Genomic DNA, 14,651 nt, shown 5'->3' on the forward strand with positions numbered 1-14,651 from the left:
AGTGTGATCATATACCTCAAGTTTTGAAGTATAATTTCAAAATGGTCTGAGAAGAACAACATTGGCGGGGCAATTCAAGCATAGCCAATATGCAGTAATACTGTATTGTGCCAATAGTCTACTACAAATGTCTTTGCTACAGAACTGTTTTAATAGGTTAATTTAGCATAGGCTTATGTTTAAGTCATGGACCACAGTACGAGAGTGATTAAAACTAAATGGTTATATCTGTTTAATGGTTTCTGTGTTGTCTGTGTACCTGGCTGTGTGATGGTAAAGGCAACATCCTGCAGATAGTGTCGGCCCCTGGTCAGCAGATCCTCCGGCCCCAGGGCTCCATGGTCATGCAGACGGTACCTCAGGCTGCACCTGTCTCCAACTCCTCCACCAGATCTGGCACCCCACCCCCAGCCGGCCCCGCCCAACAAGGTAAGCCTGCCACCTTCAACTGTGAATAGCACAGATAGTGCCTCAAGAAATAACATCACTATGGGGTTTTTTCAATTTGCATACTACCGTGCTCTACACTCTTATGCTCCGGGTGCATTCTCCGATGACATTCTCTAGAGTACGTTCTTGTGAGGATGAGAGTGTGGAGAACGCATAAAACATTACATTTGAGAAGCACACGCACTCCCCCTGTTGTATTACCTCATGCTCTACCTCCCCGTTCACTGAACCTTCTTCCAGCCACTTACCCATTCACTGAGCTGTCTCCCAGCCAGGACAACGAAAATATACACAAAGCAAACGTTTTCCTTCATAACTATCAGCCAGCTATGTGTGAATCATAATAATGTAACTAACCAGATATTTTAACAGGCTAAAATGACTTCAAACTAGTATTATGCAAGATAGGTCTCATTTCTTTGTGGGTAGCTAGCTAACAATTCTTTGTTTCTATCTGGCTGGATAACAGTAGTAGCTAGCCGCTTAGCCCTGTTGACTTATTATGGGCTTGCGATCTACGGTACGTAGGCAGGTAAACATGCATGTATTTATTAACGTATCGACATACAATATTGCATTCAGGCAACATATGAGATGTGAATAAGCAACATTTAATTCCGAAGTCAGTGTATTTCCTCTCGCTTCAGCTCAAATAATGGAAGGAAGTCTAACTATTGAGGAAGCAGACTAAACCATTCCAATGTTTCTGCAACTACCTCCCCCTAACAAGCAACGTTTTAAATATGTTCTACCTTGTGGCTTTGTGTCAGTGACTCTTATCACAGAGTGAAATTAAGGTTTAAAGTGGAAATTTTGCGTACGTTTTTACATAGTTGCGTCATATCTCTGCATATTTTCCGTTGAAGCTTGCATCGATGCATGTTTCAAAATATGTACAAACTGAGAGCGCGTTCAAGAAGTGATCTGTGCTTCATTTCGCATACTTTGATTTGGACTCATACTTTGACCCTCCCGTGCTACAATTTGTGTGCTCAGACCATGTATGTACTCAGTCTTTGCTGTCATGGCTTACACTGTGAACACAGTCAAATATTACTCTAGTCACCTTTCTAATAAAGTGATTGTGTTGTAATGGTCTTAAAGTCTTTCTCCCTTTTACTTTTAAGCTTCAGGGATGACATCAAATGCCTTGGGGGTGAGCGCCCAGCCTGCTCCTGCTGCTCCTATTGTCCCTCAGGTGGGTAGAACAGGCACTGGTAGAACACAGAAGAACATGAAATGAAAACATACTTATATTTCTGTAGTCTCCTAACCCATATATTCTCACCGAAAGGGATGAAATGTTATTATGATGCCGTTCTCTGTGTGGTGTACAGGTGTCGTCAGAGGAGAGGGGTCGTCATCTGAAGGAGCGTCTGAGCCGCCTGTTCAGTGCCAACGAGAGGCGTTGTGACCGCAGTGTTCTGTACGGGGCTGACCTGCTCCAGGTCTGCTCTGTGACCCCAGGAGCTCCTCGCTCTGCCCTGAGCCCCGGGGGCTGGAGATGGGTGGGCAGGGACAGCTGCCTCAGGGCCCAGAGGACTCCTGTGGCCACCACAACATACCTCCAGTCTGCCCTGCGCTCTTCCACAAACCGCCAGGATGCCAGCAGCAGCCTAGTCAGCAGGTACCCAACTACCCATGGTGGTCAATCACCTCACTGTCAGATTAAACGTTTTAATATCATGACGGACATAATCACAAGTTCATATAGCCTTTTAAGAAGTAAGAAATACAAGTAATTGAAAACACTCCTCTCTCTGCAGGTTATCATGTGTTGTCCCTGCCGCAGTAGCTCGTCCCCCTTACCTGTATGCAGCCAATCCCCCAGCTCCCTACAGCCTGGAGCAGAAGTCGATCAGTCGCAGGCTCCAGGAGGCCGCCGCCCCCCACAGCACAGAGATCCACAGCATGGCCTCTGGGCTCCAGTTCCCTGACCTGCAGCTCATGCAGATGGACTCGGGTGAGCTCAGCAGACAATTATATATTTAGCTGTCTGCCAGGGCTTTATGCTCTCCTATAAGCCTTGCTAAACATAGGTAGTCCATTGTCTGCTTGGGCTGCACACATCTTTCGAACTACACAGAAATTAAAATCAATTTGCTCCGAAGGTAAACTTGAGGCCCTGGCCATTCTGCTCCAGAAGCTGAGGTCGGAGAATCGCCGCGTCCTCATCTTCACACAGATGGTGAAGATGCTGGACATACTGGAGGCCTTCCTGGACCACCGGCAGCTCACATACATCCGTGTTGACGAGAGCCTGATCACAGAGGAACGCCAGGTAAAACCCTGTTGTACCAAGGAAATAGTCATCAACTGCACATGTTATGGTACCTGTGTTATAGAGAGTTGACACACTGACTTCTGTCAGTGTTTCATTACTAGAGTTAATTGTGATTCACTCACTCGGTGACAGGCCTGCCTCTCTGTTTCGCCCTATCTTACACCGGAACCTCTTGATTCAGTGCAGTGTTCTGGCACTTTACGGGGGACAGAGTCCTACACTCGCTTCCCTCCCCACTGGATGTTGTTCCTCCAAGGGCCTTAAAGAAGCACACAGTGGCAGCTCTAGAGAACCTATGGGGCTTTGGGGCTTTTTTGGTGCTGTACTTTTTACTCTTCTACACTTGATATTTCATTTTCTGTCTGTCCATTCAGACATGTCTGTCTCTTATCTAACTGACCTCTTTAATTCTCCTTCCCTCTCTCTTGTCTGTGAGTTGAGTGAACTATACCGGAAGTGTTTGGTTTAGGGCTGACCCCATTTAGGGGAAAGGGGGATATCTAGTCAGTCGTACAACTGATTGCATTCAACTGAAATGTCTTGGGCATTTAACTCAACCCCTCTGAATCATTTAGTTGACTGGTCGACCAAAATTTCTTTAGTCGAGCAGCAGTATTATATAAGTATTTGATACACTGCCGATTTTGCAGGTTTTCCTACTTACAAAGCATGTAGAGGTCTGTAATTTTTATCATAGGTACACTTCAACTGTGAGAGATGGAATCTAAAACAACAATCCAGAAAATCACATTGTATGATTTTTAAGTAATTAATTAGCATTTTATTGCACTGGACTCTGGAGTAGTGGACATGCGTTCTGTGGAGTGATGAACCACGATTCACCATCTGCCAGTCCAAGGACGAATTTGGGTTTGGCGAATGCCAGGAGAAAGCTACCTTTAATATATATATATATATATATATATATTACCTTAATTTAACTAGGCAAGTCAGTTAACCTCTAGCGTCGAGCAATCCCGTATCCTGGAGCGTAATTATAGCCTCAAGCTCATTACCATAACGCAACGTTAACTATTCATGAAAATCGCAAATGAAATGAAATATATATATTCACTCACAAACTTAGCCTTTTGTTAACAACACTGTCATCTCAGATTTTAAAAATATGCTTTTCAACCATAGCTACACAAGCATTTGTGTAAGAGTATTGATAGCTAGCATAGCATTAAGCCTAGCATTCAGCAGGCAACATTTTCACAAAAACAAGAAAAGCATTCAAATAAAATAATTTACCTTTGAAGAACTTTGGATGTTTTCAATGAGGAGACTCTGTTAGATAGCAAATGTTCATTTTTTCCAAAAATATTATTTGTGTAGAAGAAATCGCTCCGTTTTGTTCATCACATTTGGCTAAGAAAAAAATCTGAAAATGCAGTCTACACCGCCGAACTTTTTACCAAATTAACTCCATAATATCGACAGAAACATGGCAAACATTGTTTAGAATCAATCCTCAAGGTGTTTTTCACATATCTATTCGATGATAAATCATTCGTGGTAGCTGTGTTTCTCCTCGAAGCAAACGGAAAATACACGCAGCTGGAGATTACGCAATAATTGCAACGGAGGACACCAAGCGGCCACCTGGTAGATGTAGTCTCTTAAGGTCAATCTTCCAATGATTTGCCTACAAATATGTCACAATGCTGTCGACACCTTGGGGAAACGACAGAAAGTCTAAGCTCATTTGTGGGCCATACACAGCCATATAAGGAGACATTGGAACACAGCGCATTCAAAATCTGGGGCACTTCCTGTATGAAATTTCATCTTGGTTTCGCCTGTAGCATTAGTTCTGTGGCACTCAGACTATCTTTGCAGTTTTGGAAACGTCAGAGTGTTTTCTTTCCAAAGCTGTCAATTATATGCATAGTCGAGCATCTTTTCGTGACAAAATATCTTGTTTAAAATGGGAACGTTTTTTAAAATCCATAAATTAAAAGAGCGCCCCCTATATCCAAGAAGTTAAGAACAAATTCTTATTTTCAATGACGGCCTAGGAACAGTGGGTTAACTGCCTTGTTCAGGGGCAGAACAACAGATTTGTACCTTGTCAGCTCAGGGATTCGATCTTGCAAACTTCTGGTTACTAGTCCAACGCTCTAACCTCTAGGCTGCTAGGCTACCTACTGCTACCTGCTTGAAAGCATAGTGCCAACTAAAGTTTGGTAGAGGAGAAATAATGGTCTGGGGCTGTTTATCATGGTTCGGGCAAGGCCCTTTAGTTCCAGTGAAGGGAAATCTTAACGCTACATCATACAATGACATTCTAGATGATTCTGTGCTTCCAACTTTGTGGCAACAGTTTGGGGGAAGGCCCTTTCCTGTTTCTGCTCGACAATGCCCCTGTGCACTAAGCGAGGTCCATACAGAAATGGTCTGTCGAGATTGGTGTAAAAGAACTTGACTGGCCTGCACAGAGCCCTGACCTTAACCCCATCGACCACCTTTGGGATGAATTGAAACGCAGACTGCGAGCCAGGCCTAATCGCTCAACTTCAGTGTCCGACTTCACTATAATGCTCTTGTGGCTAAATGGAAGCATGTTCCAACATCTAGTGGAAAGCCTCCCCAGAAGAGTGGAGACTGTTATAGCAGTAACGAGGGGACCAACTCCTTATTATTGGCCATGATTTTGGAATGAGTTGTTCGATGAGCAGGTGTCCACATACTTTTGGTCATGTAGTGTATATCTACAGAAATAAGACAGATCCTGCTTGTTGACTGTTTAATAGCCTACTGATTCCCGTGGGCACCAAGACTCACGTAACCACATGTTGGATAAACAATTTAATATATTCGGCTGTTTTTAATCTTTGCTATGCTGTAGTAAAGGCTTTATACATTTGTTTCTTATTAGAACAGGCTCTGGTATTATTTATAGTTAATTTGGTGTTTACACTGTTCCAAATTGTCAGAATATAGTAACCCACATTTTTCTTGAGCTCCTTATTGTTATAATTACTATTATTATGATCATTATCATAATAAGTAATGTCATTATCTTTATTAGGCTTAGAATAGCAGCCTTGTATAATCACCATCGAGCTGTAGGCCTAAGAGCACATCCTGTTTATTCTTAATACCATAACTTACATCTATATTTCAATACTTCTGTAGACTGCTGTATCTATCATTCATTCAGGTCATCACAGCATACCAGTCATTCATGATTTTAAATGCAATCAAGCATTTTAGTTTTAAAATAACCTTTTTGAATAATTATAATAATATATCATAATAATATATGCCATTTAGCAGACGCTTTTATCCAAAGCGACTTACAGTCATGTGTGCATACATTCTACGTATGGGTGGTCCCGGGGATCGAACCCACTACCCTGGCAATTATCGTAAACAATAAATCAACCGTTCCATTTCGGAAATTGCAATCATGAGTGAATGTGACAGTTTAGTATTTTTTGTAATAAAGGCTTAACAAAAAACTTTACAACAGATTCTCTGGTGCGCTTAGAATTTGAGTGTTTACATTGTTACACAAGGCTGTGTCTTATTGTAATCTAACATCACCTTTTTGGCACACATGATATGCAAAAAGTGCCTGCTCCTTTCCTTTTTCTTGATCTCCAGTATTTCCCACAACTAATGACATTTATTAATGTCATCGGACTTCCCCTTTACCTCCTGAGCAACCAGTAAACATTCCCCCGTTTTGAGTTGGTCACGTCCTCTGCATCCGTTTTGCTGTTATGGTATTTGGAGTTTGTTATAACCAATTTATTGACGTGATTATGATATTCTATAGGTCAGGCCCTTTTGGTGACGTGCATGCAATGCATACATATGACACAAAGAGAGCAATGGTTGAGGGAATAGGGAATGTTTTTCCTAATCAAATGAGGGATTTTGGTAACGCATCTTTTCAGTCAGAAGTGGCTGTAATTATGTTGCAGCTTCAACACAGACAGTGTGATAAACACTGTGGTGGTCTCTGCAGCAGGGAGGAGATGGAGACAACGGGTGCAGTTGCTTGCTGTCATTTAAAATGATAATTATACAGCGCACAAAATCTGAGCTTGACCGGTACAATCAAAACAATTGTGGTTGAACTCCCTCTAGTCAGTTGTGTGTCTTAATTAGGCAATGTCATCAAACAGTATGCGTAAACCACCAGACAAGCTCATTGAATATGGTTGATTTGGTCACAGTGCCTTCGGAAAGTATTCAGACCCCTTGACTTTTTCCACATTTTATGTTACAGCCGTATTTTAAAATGGATTAAATAAATAAATCATCCTCATCATTCTACACATGGGTCCTCCTAATATAAATGTTGGCTAATTCATACAAAATAAACTAATACCTTATTTACATATGTATTCAGACCCTTTGCTATGAGACTCAAAATTGGGGTCAGGTGCATCCTGTTTCCATTGATCATCCATGAGATGTTTCTACAACTTGATTGGAGTCCACCTGTGGTAAATTCAATTGATTGGACATGATTTGGAAAGGCACACCTGTCTATAAAAGGTCCCCCAGTTGACAGTGCATGTCAGAGAAAAAAAACAAGCCATGAGGTCGAAGGAATTGTCCGTAGCTCTCTGAGAAAGGATTGTGTCGAGGCACAGATCTGGGGAAGAGTACCATCTGCAGCATTGAAGGTCCCCAAGAACACAGTGGTCTCCATCATTCTTAAATGGAAGATGTTTGGAACCACCAATACTCTTTCTAGAGCTGGCTGGCCAAACTGAGCAATCGGTGAAGAAGGGCCTTGGTCAAGGAGGTGACCAAGAAACCAGATGGTCACTCTGACCGAGCTCTAGCGTTCCTCTGTGTATATGGGAGAACCTTCCAGAAGGACAACCATCTTTATAGCACTCCACCAATCAGGCCTTTATAGGAGAGTGGACAGATGGAAGCAAATCCTGAGTAAAAGGCACATGACAACCCGCTTGGAGTTTGCCAAAAGGCACCTAAAGGACTCTGACCATGAGAAACAAGATTCTCTGGTCTGATGAAACCAAGATTTAACTTTTTGGGCAAAATGCCAAGTGTCACATCTGGAAGAAACCTGGCATCATCCCGATGGTGGCAGTATCATGCTGTGGGGATTTTCTTCAGCGGCAGGGACTGGGAGACTAGTCAGGATCAAGGCAAAGATGAACGGAGCAAAATACAGATATCCTTCCAATAGGACAACGACTCTAAGCACACTGCTTTGGGACAAGTCTCTGAACATTTTTGAATGGCCCAGCCAGAGCCTGGACTTGAAACCAATCGAACATCTCTGGAGAGACCTGAAAATAGCTGTGCAGCAACGCTTCCAACCTAACAGAGCAAACTTGTAGCGTCATAAAAATTCTGTTTTTGTTTTGTCCTTACGGGATATTGTGTGCAGATTGAAGCAATTAAAAATCTATTTTAGAATAAGGTTGTAACCTAACAAAATGAAAGTCAAGGGGTCTGATTACTTTTGGAAGGCACTTTATGTGGAAAAAATACATTTAAAAATGTTAACCAATTGGTTGGGATAAGATAACTCTAAAGCCCTCTCCTTGGGACTAATCTGTCTCTACAATATGTTTCTCACGATATCCCGCTCCCTTCAGGAACATATGAAGACCTTCAACAGGAACAGACAGATGTTCTGCAGCATCCTGACCAACCGCTGCTGCTCAGCCGTGGGGACTGTGTTCGACGCAGACACCATCATATTCTACGACACAGACCTCAACCCCAGCATGGACGCCCGCACCCAGGAGTGGTGCGACAAGATCGGACGATCCAAGGACATCCACATCTACAGGTAAAACACAAGAAAAATACATCTTGTGCCATATCTCTACATGCCATATTAGGATATGAAGAAACGCATACTGTTGTTGCTGCTGAAATGTAAGTCAGTGTGCGGTTGTTAACTTGGTGTCTTTATATCCCAGACTGGAGAGCGGGAACTCAATTGAAGAGAAGCTGCTAAAAAACGGAACAAAAGATCTGATCCGAGAGGTGGCTGCCCAAGGGACTGACTACACCCTGGCATTCCTCACACAGGTAAGATCTTTACCCACAAACCAACCAGACCCCAGCACTCCTCTGACTGAAAACCATATTATATTTGGTTATTACATACGCTGTGTCTGTGTCCAGCGGACCATCCAGGACCTCTTTGAGGTGGAGGCTGGCTCAGGGGAGAAGGTTGAGGAGTTTGTGGTTCTGCACCAGGAGCCGTCTCCCTCTGAGGCCATCTCTCCACGCGTGGCTAGGCCCTACATCCAGGCCCTCCACAGCATCAGCCTGGACACCCCGCCACCAGAGCAGCAGGAGGAGGATGACCTGGAGAAGGAGTTGCAGGTCAAAGAGGAGCCCTCTCAGCTGGAGGAGCTTAATGCTGTAATGGACCAGGTGATAAACACTCATAAAGTGCCTTCTTACAGTATGTTGTAGACTACATACCAGGGAGCTAGCACATCAGTTTGAACTAATACTGGATTGTCTTCATCATTTCCTCCCATTAGTTAACGCCAATAGAAAAATATGCCCTGCAATTCCTGGAGTATCTTCATGTCAGTGAAGACGAACTTGTTGCCAAGGTAAGACTCAAACTCTCCTCTCAGATATCCGGAGGTACTACTAGCTTGTTAGACGTTGCGTTCTCAAAGTAGCACAAGACCACAATTACAAAAGTTTTATAACTTTAATAATACCTAATGTAATTTTCAGGAGCGACTGTTGTGTGCGAAGAGAGGCTGGGAGATGCAGCACCTCCAGAAACTGAAGGCTCAAGACGAGGAGAGGATGATCATTGAGGAAGAGGAGGATCTGTTCACCTACACCAGAGAGGATGCTTACAATATGGTAGGCTTTCACTCTCTCAGGGCTGTATTCATTATGCTGATTCTGTTTCAAAATATTTCTTAAATGGAAGCAAAGAAAACTAACTGAATTTGTCCAATACAAACTTGTTTTGCTCTGTTTGGTTCTTAAACAGTAAACTGTTTCCATAAGGAATGCCCCCTTGGTGGGCACAGTATTCAAATAAGAGAACAGAGCCTGTAGTAGGGTTTCCATTGTAAATCAGTGGTGATGTGAGCAATGGTCTTGTCTCTGTTTCAACAGGAGTATGTGTTTGATGGAGAAGATGGCCAATCGGAAATAATGCCGGTAAGTCAGTCACATAATATCTACATGATCATATCTACTTATCCTGAGGTAAATCCTAATGTAGTCCCATATTTTCCATGAGCCTGTCAGCTGTATGTTAACCTATAGCTCTGGTTGCAGCTGTGGACTCCACCTACCCCACCGCAGGATGACAACGACATCTATATCGACTCTGTGATCTGTCTGATGTACGACTCTGCTCCCATGCCTGAGTCCAAACTGCCTCCTGTCTACATCCGCAAGGAGCACAAGAGACTCAAGATGGACCCCTCGGGTAAGTCTTTTTATTCTTGTAACAAACACTAAAGTATGGTACATTGTGTGTAGTGATGCACTCGTGAGTTCTGTCCTGTGTTTTCTGCCCAGCAGCGGGCAGGAAGAAGAAGAAGGGTCATGGGGAGACAGTGATTCCTCCTCGCTCCCTCTTCGAGAAGGCCAGCATGCTCAAGGTGCGCCGAGAGGGCAAAGACCAAAAGAAGAACTTCTCCCTGAAGCAGCAGGCTCCCTTCGCTAAGCCTCTGCCCTCACTGGTCAAACCTGCCATGGAGGCCGGACAGGACAACCCAGAGTGGCTCATCAGTGAAGACTGGGCCCTGCTACAGGTACTCGGCTGGCTTGTTTTACCCAATACTGTGGTTGGTCTAAAGAAATGTCTGTTATACTGTATGTTTGCTAGTTACTCTTAGATCAGATGAGGTGAACTGAAGAATACTTAGAAGCTAAACTACTTGTAATCAACATAGTCCAGTCATTTATTCTGTTAGTGATGCAAGTGTGACCTCTCTCTCTGTGCGTGGCAGGCTATGAAGCAGCTCCTGGAGCTCCCTCTGAATCTAACCATCGTGTCTCCGGCCCACACCCCGAACTGGGACCTGGTCAGCGACGTGGTCAACTCCTGCAGCCGTATCTACCGCTCACCCAAGCAGTGTCGCAACCGCTATGAGAACGTCATCATCCCCCGGGAGGAGGGCAAGGTGAGCAGACATGTGTTTGTAAAGTCCTCAGTGGCTCCAAGATCTCATGTTGTTTGAGCATTCAGATAATTCAACCATACTGGTTTTGTTATTCATTGTAGTTGGTGTATGAGGCGAATCCTAAGAAGAAAACCAAGAGCATATACAAGGTACATTGCCAAACTCATGCAGTTTACAATGGTCGTAATGTTTGATGCTCAGAGCCCTCTTCATTGACCAGCGTCCCTCCTTTTTCCTCCACCAGTCCAAGAACAGCCGGCCGCTGCGCACCTGTCAGATCTACACCCAGGATGACAACGCTACACACATCCAGCTCTACAACAGTCGCTTTGAGCTCATGAAGATCATCGCCAGCAAGAGGAGTCCCCCCATCAAACCCCTGTAAGCACTCAACATGATCTTTCCTCTGTACCTTGAAATAAGGCATGTTGTCATCAGCCTTATGATAAACATGCTCAGTGTTTAAACTATTAATTCAATGTTTGCTTCTTCAGTCTGGGGATGAACCCATTCCAGAAGAACCCCAAACATGCCTCCGTCCTGGCAGAAAGTGGGATCGGCTATGACAAGCCCCTCCCTCCCATTCAGGTGGCATCGCAACGTGCTGAGAGGATTGCCAAGGAGAAGAAGGTGTGTACTGTTTACTGTATATTCTCTCTGGATTTTGATTAATGGCTAAGTTTGCAGTCTGACAGTCAGGTCTGTTGTCATGGTGGTATGCACTCTGATCTTCAACATGCTTATCTGTCTGTGTGTGTCCTGTCAGGCCTTAGCCGAGCAGCAGAGGGCTCAGCAGCTAGCTCAGCAGGCTGGAGCCCCCCAGGCTGTGGCCGGTGCTGCCCAACCCCAGGCTGGGGCTCCCGCTGCAGGCCAAGCCCAGGCCCCAGGGGTCCTCCAGGCCCCTGCAGCGGTAGGAGCTATGGCTTTACCCAACACCGCTGTCCTGGTGAGAATGGGGAAAATGTTGGAATTTTCAATGTCAAACCAAGTTGTTCTTTGTGGTAGAAAAGACCTGTCTAATGAGTAAAATTGCATAATTTAGAAATGTATATTTTTAAAGAATATTGTGTTTTTCAGGCTGGGGCCATAAAGAATGCTGCTGTGGGAACCATTCAAGCTGGTGGGTTTTCATGGCACACACATAGATCATTACAAAAACATGTATTCTGTAACTGTTTGTTGGTTGCTTTGGCAATGCCACTGTCAGCCAGAGAAATATGCTGAGAAGGATTATCACCTTACGGTCAGGGCCCTCCGCAAGGCTCACAAAATAATTTTAGACCCAGCCCACCCCCTGTACCCGGACTTTAATCTAATCCCCTCTTGGGTGCAGGTATAAGGGCACCCCTCGGCAGGAAAAACATAAATAGACAATAATTTGTGCCAAGTGTGATATCCCTCCTAAATAGCTCGGGCTAATGGTCCTATTGACTCAACAAGATCAGCAGGCTTTAAAAAAATATATATATATATGTTATGTAACTGTTACGAAAGTTGTATTGTCAGTTTAAATGTGTACATGACACTGCAACAAAATTTCCCCATGGGGACAATAAAGTCAGTAAGTAATAGTAATTTCTTAAATCCTTTCAGCCTCCGTAGGGGGGAACCTGATTGTGAACACAGTGGCTGGAGTTCCTCCAAGTCCGTTCCAGGCCAACAAACGGCTGGTATCACCAGGTCAAGTCATACCAGGAACCCTGTCTGTAAGTCACTCTATTTATTACCTCTGCCATTGCGTAACTCTACTCTTTCCCCGTTTTTGTATTATAACACACAATGACCATTGTTTGAGGGTACAGTATTCAGAAGTCTTGCTGACAGAGTGAATGGTCCTAGGAGGTGTTGGTCTGGTGTAGGTATCATGAGGCCCCTGTGCTCTTGTCCCTCCTTCAGCCTGCCAGTGCAGCAGGTGCCCAGGTGGTCCACTCCCAGCAGAGAGCCGTACCTGCCACTGCCGCCCCTGGGGAGGTGGTTGCCATAGCTACAGGTCAGGGTGTCAGGCCCGTTACCCCGGTGACTGCCTCTGCGGTGGTGACCACCACTCTGACCCCAGTGCAATCCCAGACCCGCTCCCTAGTCACACCAGGTACTGCACACATTGTTCACACTGAACACCCAATCATTCAAATGTATTGATATAGTGCTTTTGACAGCAACATTTATCATTTAAGTGCTTTATAGGAAGTTAATGAAGTGTCATGTCCACTGGTTTTGTGATACAACTCCTCTCTCGCTCTATGTCCCCAGCCACAGGCATGCAGCTACCCCAGGGCAAGCCCATCACCCAGGCCCACCTCCACATGCTCCGACAGCAGCAGCTCCAGCAGCAACAACAGCAGGCTGCCTCGCCACAAGGCATCAAGGCTGTGGGAAAACCCCAGGTACTGTACAGAGAAGCCTTTCATTCACTGTATGGCCTCCTAGAATTAGCTTCTTCTGATACTCACCCACTACTCACACTCTGTGACTAATACTAAGTTAGCTGTTTTGTCTTGTAAAGTAAAAATGAAGAAACCATGCATTTCAGCCAGCCCTCCAATGATCAGTACAGACATTCAGTGAACTGACCCTTTAACTCTCTCCTTGGCTGTAGGAGCTTCTGAAGATACACAAGCAGAAGCTGCAGATGGCTCAGCAGCAGCCCGGAGCTGGCCAGCAGCCCGTCCAGGTGCAGCCAGCCAACCCCCAGGCAGCCCAGGCCAACCCCCAGCTTGCCGCTATAGCTGCCGGTCCCAGAGCCGGAGCCGTGCTGGCTGGCACCACCGTAGCTAATCTGCAGGTGGCCAGACTGGTAAGGATCACCTTCTTGTTTTTTTCTATAATATATAGCCTGGCCTAGGGAATTATGCACCACTGTGTTGTGCTGATCTTTACTACTTTCAGACTGGTAAAGGCCTTTGCTGAGCTGTGTCCATTTTGAATACTGATCTACTAGAGGTAACCCGGTTTGAGCATAATTAATGATCCATTGAAAGTGTTTGACAGTGTGTCTTTACCTGTGTCCAGACACGGCTGCCCACCCAGGGTCAGATCCAGGCCCAGCCAGGGCAGACGGCCCAGGTGACCCTCACCAAGCCCCCCGTGGTCTCTGTGCCCTCCGTGGTCTCCTCTGCTGGCGTCACCACCCTGCCCGTCACTATGGCTGGCATCAGTGTAGCCATTGGACAGGCCCAGAAAACAGGTGGGAAAACCCTATTCTATATATTCTATAAACCCTCCTATTCTCAGCAACTAATTAGACTGAAACATTCATAATCTGCTCCTCTTAGTACAAACATGTATTCTTTACCAATGATAACACACACATACCTTCACACTCTCTGTTCGGTTACATGTCCTGAGATTGTCCTGTCCCTGATCTTGCTTCCTGTCTTGTAGGTGGGCCAGTGTTGACGCCCCCGTTCCCCCAGATGCAGGTTCAGCAGCTGCTCCAGATGAAGAAGCAGCAGGTAGCCGTGCAGGCTGCAGCAGCCCTGCAGAAAGCAGTACAGCCAGGACAAGCCTCTGTGCAGCAGAAGGTGGGGCTCTGGGGGAAAACAGAACCACCACAGTCTACGCAACCACACACATATTTACAAGTAAAGAGCTTGTTCTCTTTTTGTTACTATAAGGGTATGGGCTGGTCAGAAGTGCATTTCAAATCTCAACTGTGGTCCTTCTGTAGCTCAGTTGGTAGAGCATGGCGCTTGTAACGCCAGGGTAGTGGGTTCGATTCCCGGGACCACCCATACGTAGAATGTATGCACACATGACTGTAAATCGCTTTGGATAAAAGCATCTGCGAAATGCCATAT

The 14,651-nt window shown here is 45.0% G+C and overlaps 1 protein-coding gene across 6 annotated transcripts in view; it reads left to right on the forward strand.

Annotated features, from left to right (window-relative positions):
- The window catches only part of ep400 (E1A binding protein p400), a 36,682-nt gene that overhangs the window by 17,369 nt on the left and 4,662 nt on the right, over window positions 1–14,651 (forward strand). For 4 of the 6 annotated variants that reach the window (XM_046347486.1, XM_046347488.1, XM_046347491.1 and 1 more), the window contains 25 exons: window positions 280–429; window positions 1,578–1,648; window positions 1,788–2,077; window positions 2,217–2,413; window positions 2,562–2,731; window positions 8,329–8,525; window positions 8,659–8,770; window positions 8,867–9,121; window positions 9,235–9,309; window positions 9,440–9,574; window positions 9,836–9,880; window positions 10,001–10,154; window positions 10,247–10,482; window positions 10,681–10,854; window positions 10,956–11,003; window positions 11,099–11,235; window positions 11,349–11,484; window positions 11,621–11,800; window positions 11,932–11,974; window positions 12,448–12,560; window positions 12,751–12,943; window positions 13,105–13,238; window positions 13,451–13,648; window positions 13,864–14,038; window positions 14,236–14,435. In XM_046347486.1, the coding sequence (XP_046203442.1) occupies window positions 280–429; window positions 1,578–1,648; window positions 1,788–2,077; window positions 2,217–2,413; window positions 2,562–2,731; window positions 8,329–8,525; window positions 8,659–8,770; window positions 8,867–9,121; window positions 9,235–9,309; window positions 9,440–9,574; window positions 9,836–9,880; window positions 10,001–10,154; window positions 10,247–10,482; window positions 10,681–10,854; window positions 10,956–11,003; window positions 11,099–11,235; window positions 11,349–11,484; window positions 11,621–11,800; window positions 11,932–11,974; window positions 12,448–12,560; window positions 12,751–12,943; window positions 13,105–13,238; window positions 13,451–13,648; window positions 13,864–14,038; window positions 14,236–14,435 (3,818 nt within the window). The remainder of the gene's footprint in view (window positions 1–279; window positions 430–1,577; window positions 1,649–1,787; window positions 2,078–2,216; window positions 2,414–2,561; window positions 2,732–8,328; window positions 8,526–8,658; window positions 8,771–8,866; window positions 9,122–9,234; window positions 9,310–9,439; window positions 9,575–9,835; window positions 9,881–10,000; window positions 10,155–10,246; window positions 10,483–10,680; window positions 10,855–10,955; window positions 11,004–11,098; window positions 11,236–11,348; window positions 11,485–11,620; window positions 11,801–11,931; window positions 11,975–12,447; window positions 12,561–12,750; window positions 12,944–13,104; window positions 13,239–13,450; window positions 13,649–13,863; window positions 14,039–14,235; window positions 14,436–14,651) is intronic. The other 2 variants (XM_046347489.1, XM_046347487.1) reach the window with 2 other exon arrangements.

Source organism: Oncorhynchus gorbuscha, linkage group LG04 (assembly GCF_021184085.1).
Source record: "Oncorhynchus gorbuscha isolate QuinsamMale2020 ecotype Even-year linkage group LG04, OgorEven_v1.0, whole genome shotgun sequence".
Lineage (NCBI taxonomy): Eukaryota > Metazoa > Chordata > Actinopteri > Salmoniformes > Salmonidae > Oncorhynchus > Oncorhynchus gorbuscha.